This window comes from Crinia signifera, chromosome 1, assembly GCF_055691185.1.
Source record: "Crinia signifera chromosome 1, ASM5569118v1, whole genome shotgun sequence".
NCBI classification, from domain to species: Eukaryota; Metazoa; Chordata; class Amphibia; order Anura; family Myobatrachidae; genus Crinia; species Crinia signifera.
In genome coordinates, this window is record NC_139217.1 from 450,891,052 (window position 1) to 450,912,871 (window position 21,820).

A 21,820-nucleotide genomic window follows, 5' to 3' on the forward strand; every position below is an offset into this window, starting at 1 on the left:
GCTGTTGTTTACAACAATGACACCAGTTCTGCTCTGAAGCAGGGCCGGCTCTACCACTAGGCAGCTTTAGGCATCTGCCTAGGGCGCCGGGATCTGGGGGGCGCCACCAAGTCTGCAAATCAAAAAATCAAGGATGTCTATGAGGATCCTTGTAGTATTTAATGCAGGCAGCGGCTGTGGAACTTCTAAGACCTCACCTCTATACTTTCCCTTGAGTCATACTTCCTACATTGCTGCCCCTTCTCCTTGTACTCTGTTGTGGGTGCAGAGGACCTCCAGGAAAAGGGGGGGGGAGAGTAGGTTGAAGTTTTGCCTAGGGTGCTAAGAAGCCTTGCACCGGCCCTGCTCTGAAGTCTTATTTTCCCTAAACTCCGAACAACGAAAGTCAAAAAAGAGCTATCAAACATTTGTACAGGTGTTTTCTAAACACTTTTTTTTAAGGGTTTTCCTGATTTCGAAGAATATTTAGAAATGTTTCACGCAGAACCAACAAAACCACCTGGTCTATGGGTGACATAGGTCGTGAATTTCCCATGCGCTCTGACAGGTTTGATGAATGGGGCTTCTGGTGTTATATTGTGAAACGTATGGAAAAAAAAAAGTGGCTATATCACATGACATCAACGCCCACCTCTTTTTCGGCCATCTCCGGCCCAGGCAAATGTCAGTTCAGACTGACTTTTTATCTGCGAGCGGGCAACAAAAATCATTCGATGGTTGGTGACCATCGAATGATTTTTCACTTGTGCGGTCGCATTCAAGGAGATGTGTAAGCACATGCTAGGCAGTGAAAATACGCTGCTTAGCGAAACAACCCGAATCAGGCCCTTAATGCTATTCATGGGGGTCTTGCAGCTGATTAGTCATTGTTCTTTGATTCAGAGTCCTACTGGGAGAAGAGCGCTATATAAATAACATTATTATTATTATTATTATTATCATACCATATATAACAAGCAAGCACTGGACTGCATAAGGATTTTTGGGAGTGGTATAAAATATTGACATTCAGAATATCAACAAGTACGTTAGGTCCACAGAAAAAATTTTGACATTCACAAATGTCGACATGACCAACGATCATGTTGAGATTTTGCATTTTGACACCAGAATGTCGACATAACATATTTTTGATAGTTTAGCCCAACCCTAACCATAGATATAATTCCAAAATCCACTGCCGACGTTAATATGTCAACATGTTAAATGTCGACATTATGAACACTTCATCCTTTTGACTATGTTGAACTAATGTCCATGTCGACATTCTGACTGTTGACATTTAAAACATGTCAACATTTTGGTATACTCATTCTGACCCGAAACCCCGATGTCTGCTGTACAAAAAAAGCATATTTTATAGACCTACTCTATATGAAATAGTTGAACTTATTACCGTAATGCTTAGCGCATCTCTGCATTATTTATATTCTAGAACAGAAGACCATTTTCAAACATTTTAAATTAAATACTAAATTTTTTCATTGTATATAAATACTCAAACTCTATTTTGTGCTTTAGAGCTGATCGTACGCCGGTGAATTCATATGGCGTCCGATGACTGATACAATGGGCATACGTACGTTTCGCAGTACCGTGTACTGATTAGCGAGCAAAGTATTGTGGGCGTAACAAGCCCACAAGTATACACATCTGTACTGATGGTAGTCACACGACAAGGAATATACAAGATTTGGTCTAAACTAGGGATGGCCATCGTTGCCATTGCCATCAATAGTTGCCATCGATGGCAATAGTGCAACTGGCCATCGATAGTGGAATACAATGCAATGGATGACCATCAATGTTTTTACCTATCGATGGACATCCGTCTTCTTTTACTGATTGGCCTGAGGGCCAATCAAAACATGGGGGTGGGGCTTCACAGGTGTCGGGGGCGGAGCTATCTTAGTGTCCCAGCCCCTTGGGGAACCCCCTCCCAAAAAATTATATTTATTTATGCTTGTCATCGGTAGAGAAAAACCATCTAGTTCTCCCCCATCAATTATTTTGAATAATCGGTGCCCAATAGCCATCACTACTAAAAAAAAAAAAAAAAAGTCGTTTTGGCCATTTTCACATCAACCATTTCAACCTGTCGACCTTTTGTGTCCAATGTCGATCTTTGGTCTTTCGACCTTGTGTATCTCTCGACCATATTTTCTCACCCTATTGACTGTCAACCTAAACATTGTAGATGTGTTATGCCACACCCATATTTCAATACTGACTTTGCAATTGGTAGGTACACAACCTTTGGCACAGGAAGTCCTGCCCCATCAGCTAACCACTCCCCCTTTTGCACAGAACAGTCTCTAGATTTCACGTTCCCGATCCGGTCATAGAGCGAGATATAGTCAGGTTACTAATTATTTGCCAGAGAAACCATTGTAAGACATATGTTGTGCAAGGACAGAGCTGCCATTCGCCCTCTGTTGTCCCTAGGCAGATATTATTGCATGGGGAAGATCTTATCTCCCAGAAAGTAATAAATGATCGGTGTTGGGAGATATTTATTCAATGAATCAAAATGTAATGCACCATTGTATGGGAGAGATTTGAGCTCATCTAAACAGAAGGTATTTCACTATTGTGCAGCAGAGATGTAATACGCAGCGACCACAAAAGGTATTGAACGGGATTGCTGTAAGGCAGGTAATTGTATGGGACAATGGACTGCTCTCCAGGAATCTTAAAAACAGGTTCACATTGTGTTCCACGGATCTGTGTGCCTCTGTCAGGAAGAACATGCAGAAGGTGCCTTCATGGTGGCATAATAGTGCAAAATACATCTGAAGACTACATTACAGACACATATGTGTCCAGGGGCAGAACTTGTGGGTGGTGAGCCGTGGTGCAAAAATATAATTTGGGCCCCCTTCCTCCGTCCCAATATTCAACACGGCAGTGTGTGACATGGAGATGCAGTGGGGGAGAGGGAGAGGCAGGAGCAGGGCCAGCGCTACCCGCTCAGCAGAGGATGCAAAGCAGGGAGGCGCCGGGCAGGAGAGGCGCTCTCCTTGCTGTACATCCTCTGCTGTCGGCTGCTGCTGCGCCTGTCATACTTCTTGACAGGCAGCAGCGCCGGAGGCACACAGGGACCGGAAGGGGCGTGGCTACATGGACCAGAAGGGGCGGAGCTACAAGGGAGCAAGACTTACTGAAGACACAATGAAACAGGAGGAGAGGATGAGCTGCCACCATTGTAAAGTGTGAGTGTATTAATGTCAGCAACTGATGCGGGCACGTGTATATGCAGTGCAACTAATGTCGGCAACTGGTGTGGGCACGTGCATAGGCAGTGCTACTAATGTCGGGAACTGGTGTGGGTATATGGTTACACAGTGAACTAATGTCGGCAACTGGTGTGGGCATATATATAGGCAGCGCTACTAATGTCGACAACTGATGTGGGCATGTGTATAGGCAGCGCTTCTAATGTTGGCAACTGGTGTGAGCACATATATAGGCAGCGCTACTAATGTCGGCAACTAGTGTGGGCACATATATAGGCAGCACTACTAATGTCGGCAACTGGTGTGGGCACATGTATATGCAGCACTACTTATGTTGGCAACTTGTGTAGGCATGTGTATAGGCAGCGCTACTTAAGTCAGCAACCAGTGTGGGTATATGGTTACACAGTGCTACTAATGTCGGCAACTGGTGTGGGCATATGGTTACGCAGTGCTACTACAGTCGGCAACTGGTGTGAGCATGTGTATAGGCAGCGCTACTTAAGTCAGCAACCGGTGTGAGTATATGGTTACACAGTGCTACTAATGTCGGCAACTGGTATTGGCATGTGTATAGGCAGTGCTACTACAGTCGGCAACTGGTGTGGGCATATGGTTACGCAGTGCTACTACAGTCGGCAACTGGTGTGAGCATGTGTATAGGCAACTCTACTAATGTCGGCAACTGGTGTGGGCACGTGTATAGTCAGCGCTACTACTGTCAGCAACTGGTGTGAGCATGTGTGTAGGCAGCGCTACTAATGCCGGCAACTGGTGTGGGCACGTGTATAGGCAGCTCTACTAATGTCGGCAACTGGTGTGGGCACTAGTATAGGCAGCGCTACTTATGTCGGCAACTGGTGTGGGTATATGGTTACGCAGTGCTACTAAAGTCGGCAACTGGTGTGGGCATGTGTATAGACAACTCTACTACTGTCGGCAAATGGTGTGAGCATATGGTTTAGCCGTGCTACTGTCGGAAAGTGGTGTGGGCACTACGTATAAGCAGAGCAACTACTTTCGGCAACTGGTGTGGGCACGTGTATAGGCAGCGCTACTAATGTCGGCAACTGGTGTGGGCTTTACATATAGGCAGTGCTACTACTGTTGGCAACTGGTGTGGGTGTTATATATGGGCAGCACTACTACTGTTGGCAACTGGTGTGGGCACTATGTATAAGCAGAGCAACTACTTTTCACAACTGGTGTGGGCATTATGAATAAGCATCGCTACAAATGTGGGCATATGCAGGAGTACTCAGGGCATTATTTGTAGCATAATGTGTGTCAATGTCATATGGGCATTATAGTGCATGGCATATTGTGTAAGGGGAATTACAGTGTGTGGCATAATGTGTAATGGGCATTATGGTGTTCTGCATATTGTGTAAGGGGCATTATGATGAGTGGCATAACGCATAGTGTGCATTACTGTGTGTGGTATAATGTGTAATGGGCTTTGAGGTGTTCTGCATAATGTGTAAGGGGCATCATGATGTGTGGCATAATGTATCATTTACATGACTGTGTGTGGTATAATGTGTAATGGACTTTGAGGTGTGAATCATAATGTGTTATGGGGATTATGGTGTTATTGGTACTTTATGTGAACACGCCAATTCCCCATGAAGCCATGCTTCTACAATTTTGCGGGGGGAAGCAGACTGTGACTGGGAGAGGCAGGGGAGGCAGACTCTGACTGGGAGAGGCAGGGGAGGCAGACTGTGACAGGGAGATGCAGTGGGTGAGAGGCAGAGTGTGACACAAAGATGCAGGGGGAGGCAGAGTGTGACAGGAAGAGGCAGGGGGAGGCAGACTGTGACAGGGAGATGCAGTGGGTGAGAGGCAGAGGCAGGGGGAGGCAGTTTGTGACACAGAGATGCAGTGGGTGAGAGGGAGAGGCAGGAGGAGGCAGACTGTGACTGGGAGAGGAAGGGGAGGCAGACTGTGACTGGGAGAGGCAGGGGAGGCAGACTCTGACTGGGAGAGGTCGGGAGAGGCAAATTGTGACAGGGAAAAACAGTGGGTAACATGAAGGTAGTGATAGGGGCAGCAGAGGCCCCTTAGCCCTACCGGCCCCCAGTGCATTGCACCTGCTGCACCAATGGTAGTTCAGCATCTGAATATGACGTTTATATATTAATTTGTGCATAATGTATTGATTTGTGTATTGTGTAGAGAATGAAGCCTCCATGTAATAAAAACCGGAACACACGGGGAGGCTGTAATCTCCCCTTCCCCATGTCCCTGATGAAAGCTATAACAGGCATCCCCCCCCCCCCCCCGAAGAACAACCCCGGACGGGACAACCCCCCGACTCCCCATGACTGATCGGGTTGTGCCCGGCACCCTCAGAGGCTCTGTATCCGCGCACGTCACAGGTGCGTTCATTCGTGCAATGTTACATTTGACATTATACAGTTTAATACAATTGAGCATTCATGAAGTTATTTTAAGGACTTCCCTTCCATAGCTATCTGATACAGCCCCTTACACCAATGCCTTGCACGGCTTTACAATGGCAACATAATATACATCATATATGTTTTTACATACTTGGCAAATTGACTGAGGTGTAAAATGACAAAACAGCTGAGACTGAACCTGATCCAGGACTCCGAGCTTATGCTACAGAGGAATATATAGCCTGGACTCAGTGACCCCAGTGAGCAGCTGCTGACATGAATTAGTACTGGATGCCAAAGCATTATAGAAACTTCTAGGTAAATGTGATCAATTAGAAATGTATGTTACCCATATTTGCCTACTTTTGGAAACTAGTTTCAGCGAGATTATAGTTGGTAGTAGAATTTTGCACAGCGCCCCATTGAGATGGCGTGTCATGCTCCACCCAAAGGGCGTGTCTAGTTCTATATATGGAGAGATTGTGAAAAGAGATTGTGAACGTGGCACCTAGAAGCGTGGGTGTGTACTGCTACATCTGAGGGGAATCTTTGAAAATGACTTATATCCAAATGTAGATGAGCCGCAAAGCAGTTAGTAAGAGCTACTATACTTGGTAAAGTGCTGGGAAATGGTGCTGATGATTCATTGTAAATGTATCTATCTCTCATTCCTTTTTCCCCAAAAATTGTAAAAGTGTAATGTGGGCTAGGTGACATGAGGGAGATTGCTAGACTAATGAGGGAGAGAGGGAGATTTCTGCTATGTCAGGGAGTCTCCTGCAGAATGCAGGAGGGTAGGCGACTATGATGTAACAGTGTAATGTGGGCTAGGTGACATGAGGGAGATTGCTAGACTAATGAGGGAGAGAGGGAGATTGCTGTTTTTTCAGGGAGTCTCCTGCAGAATGCAGGAGGGGAGGTAACTATGGTGTTAATATGATAATATATATCATGTATACAAATGTCAGTTATTGTACATAATGGCTAAAGTCATGACACTATGGGCGCAATGGAGGACAAATATGCTGCGCTATATAAGAAACTAAGTAAATAAATAAAATATATATGGAAAAGGATAAATGACGCTAACGTTTCGTTTCCTGATTGGTACCAAAAAATTCTAAACATGACACGACCTCAATCCCCTACCACTAGCATCTCCTTCCCTTATCTCATCCATCTCCCAGGGGAGAATCAGCCTCTTTTTTTTTATTCAAGATGGCCGCTGTGAACTGTTCATACCGAATAAAGCATGTATTAACACACGTGCCATATGCAATGTGCATGAGTGAGGGGAAATATCAGCAGAAAATGCGTATATGGATCGTAGACGCAAAAGAGACGCGGTTTGTTTGACATGAAGTTTGGGGGTGGAAACTTGTTGTTTCCTGGGTCTGACAGCGAAACGCAGGCGTGGGTCTGTGATGTTAATGCTGGCCTCGTTCAGCCTGTCTCTGTCGCAGATTAGAAGGAGCTTCAGAGTTACTCACATTTACACAGACAGCAAAAACTGTTCGATGATTTGGGATTTGCGTATATGGATCTGTGAGTGGATAGCGATCTGTTAGAGTTTCTCAGAAACATGATCTATGCTGAATTAGGCTAAAAGTACTGAAGTTTCACTTCCGCCATCTTGGACTGAAAAGCATGGCCTGATTACAGGTCCCGGGTGCCCTAGGCTATGTATCTCCCCTTGTAATGCTGCTAAACAGACGTGTATGGGCGCTAAGGGACTCTCCAGTCATACTGCCCATGTGCCCCCCCCCTCTTCCCTGGGTGGTGGTGGCAACAATGGAGAAAGCCAAGCAAGGTTATCAGTGCTTGTCGATGTCCTGAGGGAGGGGTTGGTAAGGCAGTTAGTGGTGAATGGTCAGTGTGTGTAGATAATTAGGTTGACAGCGGCTAGATCGACAGTCAATATAGGTCAAGTATTATTGGTGGACAGACGATAGGTCGACACATCAAAAAGGTCAATATGGTCTATGTTGACATGGACAAAAGGTCAACAAAAACGAAAGGTTGATATGTAAATCGTCAACATAGAAAAAGGTTGACATGCTGTTTGTCGGCATATGTCAACACGGACATCGTATTAGTGTACTGCGTCCCCTTACTTCGGGAACGGTGCCTTTCTACCCTCGGCACAAGTTGATTTAAAAAAATAATAAATCATGAAAAACGTGTGTCGTCATTTTTTGTGTGTCAACTATTGACATGTCGACCTGTTGTACAATGATTACTCAAATGGCAGGATAAAAATCTAAGCAGATTTGGCCAATCACAGTGCATGAAACCAACCGGAGAGCATCAACAAATATGGCATGTCCGTAGCCTTATGGGACGTAAGCCTAGCTATGAGCCGCCTGGTCCCTGGCTAATGTCCACCAGCTGTGTGCCCACAGAGGTCATTTACAGAGCCCATCATGGTCTTGCCACACACCTTGGTGTCAGGAAGCAGCTCATGGGTATGATTGCCACCATTATAGAGAACCATCTTGTCTTACAAGACAATGAGAGCATGTGGCCTACGTCTACCATTGCTATAACATGCCCAGGTGACCAGATGATAAATCTGTGTCGACAGCCAATAGGTCGACACCAAGTGGTCGACATGAATTAGTACAGCAGGTCCAAAAAATGTTGACAGATGAACATTTCTTAAGGTCAGCAGGCACAATGATCAATACATGGGGGCCTTTCACATGTTTTCTCACATTTTGCTTGATCTGCCATTGATGTTGACATCTGTGGGGAATAGTAAAGGTGCGTACACACGGACAGACTTGGCAAAGATTCAATGTAATTTGGCATCGACCTATTTACTGTCGACTAACAATGTCGATCCATTGATTCACACCCACAGGCGCCTGTACGTTTACTAAAGTGATTCATATTCCTCGACCGCGGCCCTGGCATCTTCAGCGGATACTTTGCACATATCTCGCAGCAACGATGGCACTCAAAGGGTTAAGAAGCCCCTCCCCCCCCCTCTGTTCCATTACGTTTTATTCTTTATAAATACCAGGAAAAGGCTCCGCTGCGTAGATTCACTTTCTGATCATGTGCAAAGTGGAACCTGGCGAGATACATCACCGTGCAACGGGATAGGTCATTGGATTGGCTCTATTTAAGTTGACATGCATTGAACGTCGATGGGCCTTAGGTCGGCACCTGAAATAGGTTGACACGGGTAAGGTCGACCGGGTTTGAAGGTCGACACAAGCATTAGGTCGACAGTGATAAAGTTGACAGCTGACATTTGCCGACAGACGGTATTTCTTGCCCGACCATTCACTACGGCGTGGCAGGAGAATAAAATAGTGTTCCGAGTGCAGCAGGGCATCATGCCCGAAGTATGGTGAGTGCAGCCACCCATGCGAGGGGCCATGGCACACTTAAGACTGTCGACATCCAGGACAAAAAACATGAAAAAAGCATGTCGACCATTTGACTGTCGATCTTCCTATTGTCGACCTATTGATTGTGTCGTCCTTCCGACCCGTCAACATGTTTCAGATGTTGACCTAATTCCTGTTGACCTTCAGTGCATGTAGACCTAATTAAGGTCGACACAATTACCCATACTCCATGCAATATGGTGTTGTAGCCACTCAGGGGCGTAACTAACTATTTAGCGCCCCCCGCCACACGTGGGGGGTGCCCCCCCCCCCGCCGCACCTAACCTGCCCCCCCTTCTTACCTGCGGTCTGCGTCTCGCCCGGCTCTCTGTCGGGACCTTCCTGACGTCACGGTCCCGGCCGGCTCCTGCTGCTACAATGAAAACGGACTCTTAGAAAATGGCTGCCCCCATACTGCAGACAGAAAACTGTCTGCAGTATGGGGGCAGCCATTTTCTAATTGTCAGTTTTCATTGCAGCAGGAGCCTGCCGGGACCGTGACGTCAGGAAGGTCCCGACAGAGAGCCGGGCGAGATGCAGACTGCGGGTAACTATAGCCCCGCAGCCCCCCTGGTGGCGCCCCCAATTTCTCTGTGCCCCCCCGCCACCGCGGGGGCTGCGGAGCTATAGTTACGCCACTGTAGCCACTCCACATGAGCCTCTACTGTAAGTATTTAAATACCAGGGAAACACACTGGCACCTCCAATACTGTCTGTTATATCCTTCATATATCCTGTCAGACAACCGAAGATGATTATACACCCGTTGATATTTATTTATTTACAGTGTCTTATATAGCGCAGCAGATTCCGTTACAGCGTCTTATATAGCGCAGCAGATTGCGTTACAGTGTCTTATATAGCTCAGCAGATTCCGTTACAGTGTCTTATATAGCGCAGCAGATTGCGTTACAGTGTCTTATATAGCTCAGCAGATTCCGTTACAGTGTCTTATATAGTGCAGCAGATTCCGTCAGTGTCTTATATAGCGCAGCAGATTCCGTTACAGCGTCTTATATAGCGCAGCAGATTCCGTTACAGTGTCTTATATAGCGCAGCAGATTCCGTTACAGTTTCTTATATAGCGCAGCAGATTCCGTTACAGTGTCTTATATAGCGCAGCAGATTCTGTTACAGTGTCTTATATAGCGCAGCAGATTCCATTACAGCGTCTTATATAGCGCAGCAGATTTCGTTACAGTGTCTTATATAGCGCAGCAGATTCCGTTACAGTGTCTTATATAGCGCAGCAGATTCCGTTACAGTGTCTTATATAGCGCAGCAGATTCCGTTACAGTGTCTTAAATAGCGCAGCAGATTCCGTTACAGTGTCTTATATAGCGCAGCAGGTTCCGTTACAGTGTCTTATATAGCGCAGCAGATTCCGTTACAGTGTCTTATATAGCGCAGCAGATTCCGTTACAGCGTTTTATATAGCGCAGCAGATTCCGTTACAGTGTCTTATATAGCGCAGCAGATTCCGTTACAGTTTCTTATATAGCGCAGCAGATTCCGTTGCGCTTTACACTTGGAAACAGTGATAAAACAAACTGGGTAGATACAAACCGACATGGAGGTAGGAGGGCCCTGCTCGCAAGCTTACAATCTATAGCCCCATAGGGGCAGGCATACACCAGAAATACACTGTAGGATACTTTCTTATATACTGCTGTTTAGTCATTTCAGCAAGCGGCCCCTGGTAAGCCAGCCCCCAGCCAGCCCCCAGCCAGCATAAATTCCCATATAACAGGTTCTTTCTCTACATCGTTGCTGATACCATCTATATATGCAGGATACCAGCAAGTGTGGGTGTCTGCTTCCACTCCCACTATTGTGGTCCGACCTAGTAATTGTCCAGCAATAATGGAATATTAATGTACCCAGTACAAATGTCACATTACCAGCCCCAACATGAGTGAATCCATTATGCTAAATTGACATCAAACTCGTTATCCATGTTTTGCTGAAAAGCTGCGTTTTTCCTCGTGTGTTATAGATTCTGCAGTCCTGACACCTCACTCCCTCCACCCATTACACTCACGGCGGCGAGCAAGGTCTGATTTATAACTGTCCCATTTAGGATGCTAGGTAATCGCAGAACTAAAATAATGCGAAGCTTTACTAGAAACTATGTAGCATTTATTTCCAATGTATATCCTACTTAGTTTCTCTCTAGGACAAACAAGCTGCATTGTAGCGGACACATTGTTGCACCCAAGTTTATGCCATGTTCAGGCAGTTTATCATATTCTGGAACCCCCCATTTACCTCCAGTAGCATTCATATCTCCCATCAGGACTGTCTTGTAATCTGGTGGGACTGCCATGCTATGGACTCCTATCCTTATGTATCCCTCTCCGTAGATTGTAAGCTTGCGAGCAGGGCCCTCCTACCTCTATGTCGGTTTGTTACTACTCAGTTTGTTTTATCTCTGTTTAATATTGTAAAGCGCAATGTAATCTGCTGCGCTATATAATAAACTGTAAATATATAAATAAAATAATACATTTGGCAACCAAAATAAAACAATGTCAGCCCTATTCTGTTACAAAAAAACTCTAAAGGGGCGATTTCAGTGCAGTGTCTAAGCGATCTCACTAGATCACTTAAGCCCTGTACACTCGGGGGGATATATCGCTGAGTGATATATATTGCTCAGTTATATATTACTCAGTTATATATCGCTCGCGATGAGCGATATACCGCTCAGTGTCCCGTTTGCATCAGCGACCAGAGATGGTCGCTGATGAAAAAGAAACTGCCGGGGGGAGCCTGGCAGTGGAAATCAGCTGGTCGACCTGGTTCCTGTTTCCTGCGACCAGCGATCACTATGGGGGATAAAACGATATATCACCGGTGCACACTCCCATCACGGGCAATATGGTCCCTCGGCGACCATATTGCCCGCGATATTAGACATAATCGCCCCCATGTGTACACAGCCTAAGAAAATTCTCCTACATCGCTCCACGTGTAGCGTGCTGCTATCCTGGCGATTAATATCCAGCATGCTGGATAAATCTAGTTAATCGCTCATCAGGCATAAGCGACGGGATATAACGCTAGCGAGAGCACTCCCCCCACCCCATCCTGCATTGTCGCTCGTCGCTGCCGGCAGCCCTGCTGGGTCCCGTCACTCCTGACATCGCTGGGCACACATATTGTTATATATGTAATCAGCATAAATGTTCTAACCTATAATTCTCCTCCCAGTGCCTAGATATGCAAGTGAAAAGAAATGAAAGAAAGCAAAACCCTTGTGCTGCTCTCCAGAGGAAACTTGAATCACCCTACTATAGTTATATATATGGTGGCAAATACTGACATATACCCCTTTCACGCCGCACAAATAACCCTGTCCCTGTGCGGTGTGAAAGAAGGGCTTTAATCAGGTCTGACCAGGGTTGCTGGGCAGTGTGAACAGGTAACCTGGGTGGAGCAAACGAATAGTGTGTTCACACTATTGGGAGGAGGCAACGTCCGCTCCAAGCGCTGCCTCCTCCTCTGCCCCCTGGTGATGCGCTACCTCTCCAGCCCCCCCCCCCCCCCTATCCGGTGACATCAGCCACCTGGCTTATTGGCGGGTTGCTACGGGAAGCTTCATCTCACAAATGGCGGGTCGTGACCCTTGTCCAAATCCCGGCATTTGCGATGTGAAAGGGGTATTAGTCTAGTGATATCACACAGGTGCATGAAATGAAGGGGTTATACTGGGTAAGAGAAAAATACATTGTTTCCCCCAGCACACTGGATGACATCTGTCCGATGTCATTCAGTGTGCTGGGGAAGACTATGTATTTTTCTCCTGCTATAGCTATTGTACTCAAAATAATGCCTTGGCTACATTATCCCTTTGAGTGCCAAGTGAAGTTGTCAAAATAGGTGTGAAAATTGCCAAGCAAACATTTGTATTCATCATAATGACCGGTAATGTTACCTTGTATAGGAAATGTCATCTTTTTTTACACAACTTTTTTTATTTAAATTTTATATAACAAATGTGAGCGACGCTGGCATTTCTAGCGGGTATTTTGTGCATCTCTCACAGAGATGTTGGCATTCAGAGGGTTAATAACAATGACTGGTTTAGTGCCAGCGTATCTCGTTGCACTTTACAGTTAGAAACAAAATATTAATAAAACAAGACGGTAATAATAACAGACAGACAAAATACAGTAAATTTATTAAGATGGGAGTTCTTATTTATTTATCACCGTATAGAATATAACAGATAGAATCTGATTGGTTGCTACGGGCAACACCCCATTTTCAATAGAATTCCCATCTTGGTAAATGTATATAATCAATGTATATAGTAAATGTATTAATATACGTAAAATAACTTGTAATAAATATATAAAACCCTAGGAACAAAATTTTTTCGGTTTGTTTTTTTAAGCTGCCACCACAAAAAATGGGTACAGTAAGAACGGGTCGGGATCATTTGGTCTACAGCATGATTGTTGACAGTCATTAGGTCGACACCATTAGGTCGACATGGTAAATGTCGACATGGGTCTAGGTCAACATGGGAAAAGGTCGACATGGTTCTAGGTTGAAAGGTCATTAGTTCGACAATGTCTAATTCGACAGTCAAAAGGTCGACATGGGGTTTTTCACAGTTTTTTTACCTAAATGTCAACACAGTCGACATGGACACAGTTTAAAGTGCACCGTATGCCCTCGCAGCGCTCGCAATGCGTCGGGCACACTATTTTATTCTCCCACCACGCCCTTTGACTGTCGACCTAGACACTGTCAAACTAATGACCTGTCAAACTAACGACCTTTCGAACTAATGACCTTTCGAACTAGAACCATGTCGACATAATGGTGTCGACATAATGACTGTCGACCATCATGCTGTAGACCAAATGACCGCATCCCGTAAGAACACCCAGGGAGGATGTAAATGATGTCATCCTATATTTCTGGTTGGTCCATTTATGGAGCGGTGGAAAGAGACCAAAATATTGAAGTTTTTTTCCCCATTCGCTGAGGTCAGTTCAGGTCAGCCGTTTAAGGAACATGAATTAGAATACTTAGGTGTCGCTATGGCTGGGCAGAGAAGGGGGAGGTTATGTCCACCCCTTTTGCTTTCGGGAATGTATCAAGTAATTCACACGGTCTAAATCACTCTGGTTCCAGCTCATTTTGAGAACAGAAAAAATAAATTGGACAATGAGAATTCCTGAAAGAGCCAATGCCAAAAAATGGTTCATCCATTGAGGGTGTTTCCGCTGCACTGCGTCCATCCGTGGTTGAATGTTGAGGACATGACACTGCAGATACTCATGGTCTTATGTAAGTTTAGAGTTTCCGTCACTTCAGTTCCAGAAAATGTGACAACAGTTTGTCCAGCTCACTACAGCTGTGGTTCTCAAACTCAGTCCTTGGGACCCCACACAGTTCGGGTTTTCCAGGTCATCCGGCAGGTGCACAGGTGCACTCATTACTGACTGACACATTTTAAAAGGTGGGGCTAATTATTTCACTTGATTCTGTGAGGAGACCTGCAAAACATGCACCGTGTGGGGTCCGGGGGACCGACTTTGAGAATATGTGCACTATAGGGTGTGCTGGACTGTATGTCGAACTAATCCGATCTAACAGCTACATTTTCAATCAATGCAAGCAGGAGTTTATCATTCGTTTCATGTTATTATTTTTGCATATTCACATCCAACCCTAAAACCACCCTCCATGGTCATTCTGTATACAGCAAAATACATCTCACTCCTTCATTAAGCCTTTACTCCTATTTGTTCATAAGAGACATATTTTTCAAACCCATTGGGGGGGGATTTACTAAGATGTGTATTCTACTGTACTTTACATGTGATGTTGCTATGGGCAACCAATGAGAACCTACTTCTTATTTATTTAGCACCCTCTAGATCAGTGATTTTCAACCTTTTTACCTTGCGGCACACTAAATAAGACTTTAAAATTGCCAAGGCACACCATGAGATCCCCACAGGGCAAAACGCATTGGCCACCACAGGAGAAAAACAAACCTATTGGCCCCCACATTAAAAACAATCACACTGGTCCCCACAGGTAACAAAAATAAACTACATTGGCCCTTTACATGAAAATAAGAGACCAGTAAATAACATTTAAACTGGTGGTGGCTGTAAATGGGTTTGGGCATCTCTAGATGTGGGGGCACACTTGAGAACAGCTCAAGGCACACTAGTGTGCCACGGCACACTGGTTGAAAAACACTGCTCTAGATGGTAGTAGACAGGATCTGATTGGTTTCCCATAGCAACATCACATGTGAAGTAGAATACACATCTTAGTCATTTTCCCCTATTGTGTATGATAAAACTCATTGATAAATTGTTATGCGGTCCCTGGGTTGACAGTGGCTAGGGCAACACCTAAGAATGGTCAACATTGACAGAAGGTCAACACAAGCTTAAGGTTGACGTGAATAAGGTTGACATGAGTTTTTCACTGTGTTTTTTAAAAGCTTGTGTCAACCTTCTATCAATGTCGACCTAGGGTATTTCAACCATTATTTGTGTCAACCTAGTCACTGTCGGCCATTAGTGGTCGACCTAGTGACTGTCGATCTAGACATTGTCTATGATCTATACCATAACTGATGGCTGGTTGCGCTATTCCCCTACAAGCCTGCAGCGCATCCCCGGGCAATGAGCATGTAACCCCCTACCTCCACCCCGTGGCATTAAGCATGTAATTACTCCCCTTGACAAAAAGCATGTAATTCCCTGCAGCAATAAGCATATAATCCCCCTGGGTAACGAGCATGTAACCCGCTGGCAATTTTGGCATGTGGCATAATATGTAATAGGCATTACGGTGTGTGGTATAATATGTAATAGGCATTACGGTGTGTGGTATAATATGTAAAAGGCATTACGGTATTTGGCATAATATGTAATAGGCGTTACGGTGTATGGCATAATATTTTGGGCATTATGGTCTATGGCATAAAATATAATAGGCATATGGGGGGTTATTCTAGTTCACTCGGAAAGGCACAATCACTCTCTAATGGACAAAACCATGTGCACTGCAGGTGGGGCTGATGTAACATGTGCAGAGAGAGTTAGATTTTGGTGTTTTAATGTTTCTGTGCAGGGTAAATACTGGCTGCTTTATTTTTACACTGCAATATAGATATCAGTTTGCAGTACAAACCCCACCCAAATCTAACTCTCTCTGCCCCACCTGCAGTGCATATGGTTTTGTCCATTAGAGAGTGATTGTGCCTTTGTGAGTGAACTAGAATAACCCCCATGGTGTGTGGCATATTATGTAATGGCCAATACAGTGTGAATCATAATATTTATTGGGATTACAGTGTATGGCATAAAATATAATAGGCATTATGGTGTGTGGCATAATATGTAATGGGCATCACAGTGTGTAGTATAAAATGTAACAGGCATTACAATGTGTGGCATAATAAGTAACGAGCATTACGGTGTGCAGCATAATGTGTAATGGGCATTATGGTTTGCGGCATAATGTGTAATAGGCATTACGGTGTGCGTAATCCTTGTGCTGTGTGTCCATGGGGCTCTACCTGGCACAGTGTGCCTAGGGAACTCTATCTATATGTGTATAAGTGGCATTACTGTGTGGTGTAATATGAATATAGGACAGTACTGTGTGGTGTAATGTGAATATAAGACAGTACTGTGTGGTGTAATGTGAATATAAGACAGTACTGTGTGGCGTAATGTGAATATAGGACAGTACTGTGTGGTGTAATGAGTATTGGTACTATTATGTGGCCATGCCCCTTCCCCTAAATTTTTGACGTGCACTGTCCCTGTTTTTACTATGTGTGTGTGAAGTGTGTGCCTAGTGTAACGCATGCGTCCATCAAATCCTGCCTTCCCGTCCGTTGCAGTGAGGCCATGCCCCTTTTTTTTATTTGCAAATTTCCCCATGGCTCAATATTGTCAATAGATAATAATCGATAGCCTGCATTTAAGTTTAGATCACAAACTACAGTAGCTGCCTCCAAATTGTCTCATTTATGAAGTGCACTTTTATAATCACTGTAATAGTGCAGCCAATCATAGCAACATTGGCCAAATAACACATTCCTCAGGATGTACTAAACCAGAAATGTGGCCAAAACTCCCAAAAATCTGGTCATTGGTGTTTGTCCCCATTTCCATATGTACAAAGCTAAGGAGTGCAATACATTGAGCTTGGACTCAGTAGGTAATGCTATCTTTAGATAGTGGACTATGGGCTTCTTTCTGCATTTGCCTCTTAAATGGATCCAAAGGGATAATTCATAAAAATAGGGACGTGGTTCACCTTACCTGTAACCAAGCTGGACACAATGAGGGGAAGGACCAGCATCTGTAGCATCCTCATCAGCAGTTCTCCTGGGAAGGAGAAGTACTTGATCTCCCGGAAGGTCATTTTATACGATCGGACAGAAAATCCCAGGATAATACCTGTAAGCAACCATAAGAACAGTCATATTGGGACAAAGGATTCCCATACATCCAAGCAACAACAGCCCTTATTATAAGTGTAACTATTCTGGTGACCAAGGCTTAGATCAGGCATGTCCAACGTTGGCCCTCCAGATGTTTTGAAAGTACACATCCCAGCATGCTTTGCAATAGTTTTAGCATCAGTGGCGTAGCTACGTTTTGGGCGCCCCCTCGCCGTTAGGGGAGGGGGGGCGCCCATACCCACCCCCCGTCGCCGCCCCGTCAAGCACCCCCCCCCCGCCGCCCCGTCGCCTATGCTAACCCCCTCCCCCGCAGTCTTACCTATCGCGCTGCGCTGGTCCCGGCGGCTCCGTTCTTCTGCTGAGGACCACCACAAAATGGCCGCCCCCATACAGCAGACAGTTTTAGAGAACAGTGTGCTATATGGGGGCGGCCATTTTGTGGTGGTCCTCATCAGAAGAATGGAGCCGCCGGGACCAGCGAGATACGTAAGTCTGCGGGGGATTGGGGGGGGGTAACTATAGCACCGCAGCCCCCGGCGCCCCCACATGCACAGCGCCCCCCCGCGGTGGTTATAGTTACGCCCCTGGCTGGGATGTGTAGTTTCACAACATCTGGAGGGCCAACGTTGGACATGCCTGGCTTAGATCATCCCCCCACACAGTCACTCTGATGCCTGTTCCTGTATCTGCACCTTCAGAGTATGGGGTCAGAGATTTCTCCTATTACACCAGTAACACATTTTGTTTTGTTAATTCACTGTTTTTCTCCAATCAGCTCCCAACTGCCACATTACAGGCCGTGCTTGGAAAAAATCAGTTATGAGCTAATCGATTGTTAATGCATCTCTCTACACAAAGCAAGTCTTAAACATCAAATTCCCAAACAAGTACAGCATTTCCAACATCAAAGTTCGTCTACTGAGGAACTCATTAACATAAAAGGTCTTGATTTTACTGCAATTATAATGAAGAAATGTTTGTCCAATTATTCTTTTTTTTTTTTTTTTTACAATCTTTTAGTATTAGTACATTCATTTTTCTCTTGTTAAAATAACTTTTAAAATCTTTAAGTCAATTCACTAAAGTTACTTGTTACTAGTGATAAACTGACAACATTTTCAACATTTTCGAGGTAATAAGGTTCATTTGCAAAAACACAAGTGACTCTTGCCCTCATTCAGAACGGGTTATAGTTTTGCGAGGATTCACTTAACTACAACCCGTGGCGGGAGATTGGGGTGGGATATGATCGAATGGTCGACCATAGGATGGTCAACAGGTCGACACTGTTGGCTCGACATACAGGAAGGTCGACATGGGTCAAGGTCAACAGGGGTCTAGTTCGACAAGGGACTAGGTCGACAGGGGTCTAGGTCAACACATGCGTTAGGTCGACATGGGCTAGGCCGTCAGTCAAAAGGTAGACATGGTTTTATTTTATTGTTTTTAGAGCCGACATATACACTAGGGTGTGGTGGGAGAATAAAACAGTGTGCCAAGCATAGCGAGGCACCATGCCCGAAGCGAGTGCAGCGAGTGATGCGAGGTGAAGCAGTGCACTTAAAATTGTGTCCATGCCGACTGTGTCGATATTCGGGTAAAAAAAAACCCAGTAAAAAAAAACCATGTCGATCTTTTGACTGTTGACCTAACCCATGCCAACCTAACGCATGTGTTGACCTAGACCCCTGTCGACCTAGACCCATGTTAACCTAGACCCCTGTCGACCTAGACCCTGTCGACCTTCCTGTATGTCGACCCGACGGTGCCGACCTAATGACTGTCGACCATTCTATGGTCGAACAAAGAATCACAACCCATGGGTTGGGGGGTAAGACCTGCAATGCGATTGAATTGCCATTATGCGAGCGCTTCATTATACAATGAAGAACTCGTATATTACCATGCATGCATATACACGGGGCCACCATGTTTTGAGTCGCAGAGGCTGAGTGTGATGTCACACAGCCGCTGTGGCCATAGGTGCCGATTTATGTTTTTGCTGGTGGGTGCTCAAGCCAAAAATATAGAGGCGTGGTTTCATGGGCAAGGGGTGTGGCCACAAAATAATACCAATTTATATTACGGAGCACAGTTGTCTCCAATATTCAAATTACGGCAACAGAGTTCCACATACATAAATGCCCCCACAGTGCAGGTACATAAATGCCCCCACAGTGCAGGTACATAAATGCCCCCACAGTGCAGGTACATAAATGCCCCCACATTACAGGTACACAAATGCCCCCACAGTGCAGGTACACAAATGCCCCCACAGTGCAGGTACATAATTGCCCCCACAGTGCAGGTACATAAATGCCCCCACAGTGCAGGTACATAAATGCCCCCACATTACAGGTACATAAATGCCCCCACAGTGCAGGTACATAAATGCCCCCACAGTGCAGGTACATAAATGCCCCCACAGTGCAGGTACATAAATGCCCCCACAGTGCAGGTACATAAATGCCCCCACAGTGCAGGTACATAAATGCCCCCACAGTGCAGGTACATAAATGCCCCCACAGTGCAGGTACTTTGCGGACAGAATACACTCTTCCCGGCATACTGTTTCCCAGGTGGCGGTCCAGCGATGTGGGTGCTGCAGCCGCAAATTAGCAAGTTAATATGGCGGCCCAGCAGCTGGACTCAGGCCCGTGGGTGCTAATCAAATTCCGTGGGTGCTCGGGCCCTTGAGCACCCACAGAATCGGCACCTATTGCTGTGGCTACCCCCAAAATGCTCCGTCTCCACTAGCGCAACGCTGCTCCCTGTTGTGCCTTAAGGTGCGTACACATGGTGAGATTTCACTTTCTATTCCACCCCTATTTGATCTGGGTCTGTGCATGGACCTGGGTTGGTTCCAGTGTTCACATTCGATTTGACTATGTAATACAGATCTGTACTATATAATCTTGCCTGCTATTCGGTTTACACTACACAGGAGTGCGCATCGGGATCGATTCTGCATCGATTGTAGAAAAACCATACAATTCCCATTCGATTTTCTATTCGATTTTGCTTCTATAACAGAAATCTCACTGTGTGTAAGTACCCTCTATATTAGACTGCGGTCACATTTTCCCCAGTGTGACCACAGTTTAAGATCTCTGCATCTATCTATGTGATTTTTGCAGATTTCCAACTCCTGCTGAATAAGGGCATCTGTCCTATTAGTGTAAAAAAGAATTAGTAAATTCTTTAGGAAGAGATTTGTAAGCTCACATATTCCTAAAGCATGCCGAAACATGTTACTCTGTTTTTTTACACGATAATCAGAGATATTTACACCAGTGTTTTTCCAGATTTTCTGGAATCATGGCACCCTAGAGTATCAGCATTGTTTTCACCACAACGCTAGGATAAAAGTGGGTTTATCTGGTTTTATGATTGGCAGCCACTAGCATCGGTTTTGCCTATCACTGTGATAGGGTACTTACGCGGTATGGGTCATACCCCTTTTACACCGCCGAAAAATCTGGGTCAGCGGCGGGTCAGACCCGGATCTTCGGCGGTGTAAATCCCTAACGCCGTGTCCCTTTACACGGGACTTCTACCCAGGTCCTGACCTGGGTAGAACACGGCTAGGACCTGGGTAGAGGGCGGTGTAAATGGGAACGCCGGGTCGAATGACCCGGCTCCCATTTACATGAATGGGGAACGTCCAACCTGCGGACCGCAGCGTCCGCAGGTTGGACGGATTGTCAGTCTGACACTGACAGCCGGCGCTGCTGTCTGCTATACTCTGCAGACAGCAGCGGGGGAGGGAGGTGAACGGATGCCTGTGTGCGGCATCCATTCACCTCCTGTCCAATGGTGGGGGGGTGCGCGCGGGGACTGGGGGCAGCCTAACAGCTTACCTTAGTGCTGGGCTGCCCCCAGCAGCGTTCCGGGTACGGCGGCGTCGATCGGCGCTTGAAGATGACATCGCGCTGTCATCTTCAAGCGCCGGGAAGGGGCGGGAAGGGGGTGCGGGCGTTTAAGCCCTTCCAGTGTAAGTGCCCCTAAACGCCGGGTCGCACCCGGCTTCAACCAGGGTCCAAAAAGCCGGGTGCGACCCGGCGTTTTGGTCTAAAAGGGGTATAATTGTGTTGACAAATTTAGATCAATATGCATTGAAGGTCGACAGGGTTGGAAGGTCTACTCGAGCATTAGGTGGATAATGGGAAGGTCCACAGTCAAAAGGTCAACATGATGTTTTCACTTTTTTTGTCCCAAGTGTCGACACATGGACACAGACAAAGTGTACCGCCTACTCGCTGCGCTCCCCATGCTTCGGGCACATTCCCTCGCTGCCCTGGGCACTATTTTATTCTCCCACCA

The 21,820-nt window shown here is 45.7% G+C and overlaps 1 protein-coding gene across 2 annotated transcripts in view; it reads right to left on the bottom strand.

Moving 5' to 3' along the window:
- SLC1A3 (solute carrier family 1 member 3) overlaps nucleotides 1-21,820 on the bottom strand; it is a 77,665-nt gene that overhangs the window by 38,338 nt on the left and 17,507 nt on the right. For both annotated transcript variants that reach the window (XM_083154699.1, XM_083154709.1), the window contains exon 3: nucleotides 17,355-17,492. In XM_083154699.1, the coding sequence (XP_083010825.1) occupies nucleotides 17,355-17,492 (138 nt within the window). The remainder of the gene's footprint in view (nucleotides 1-17,354; nucleotides 17,493-21,820) is intronic.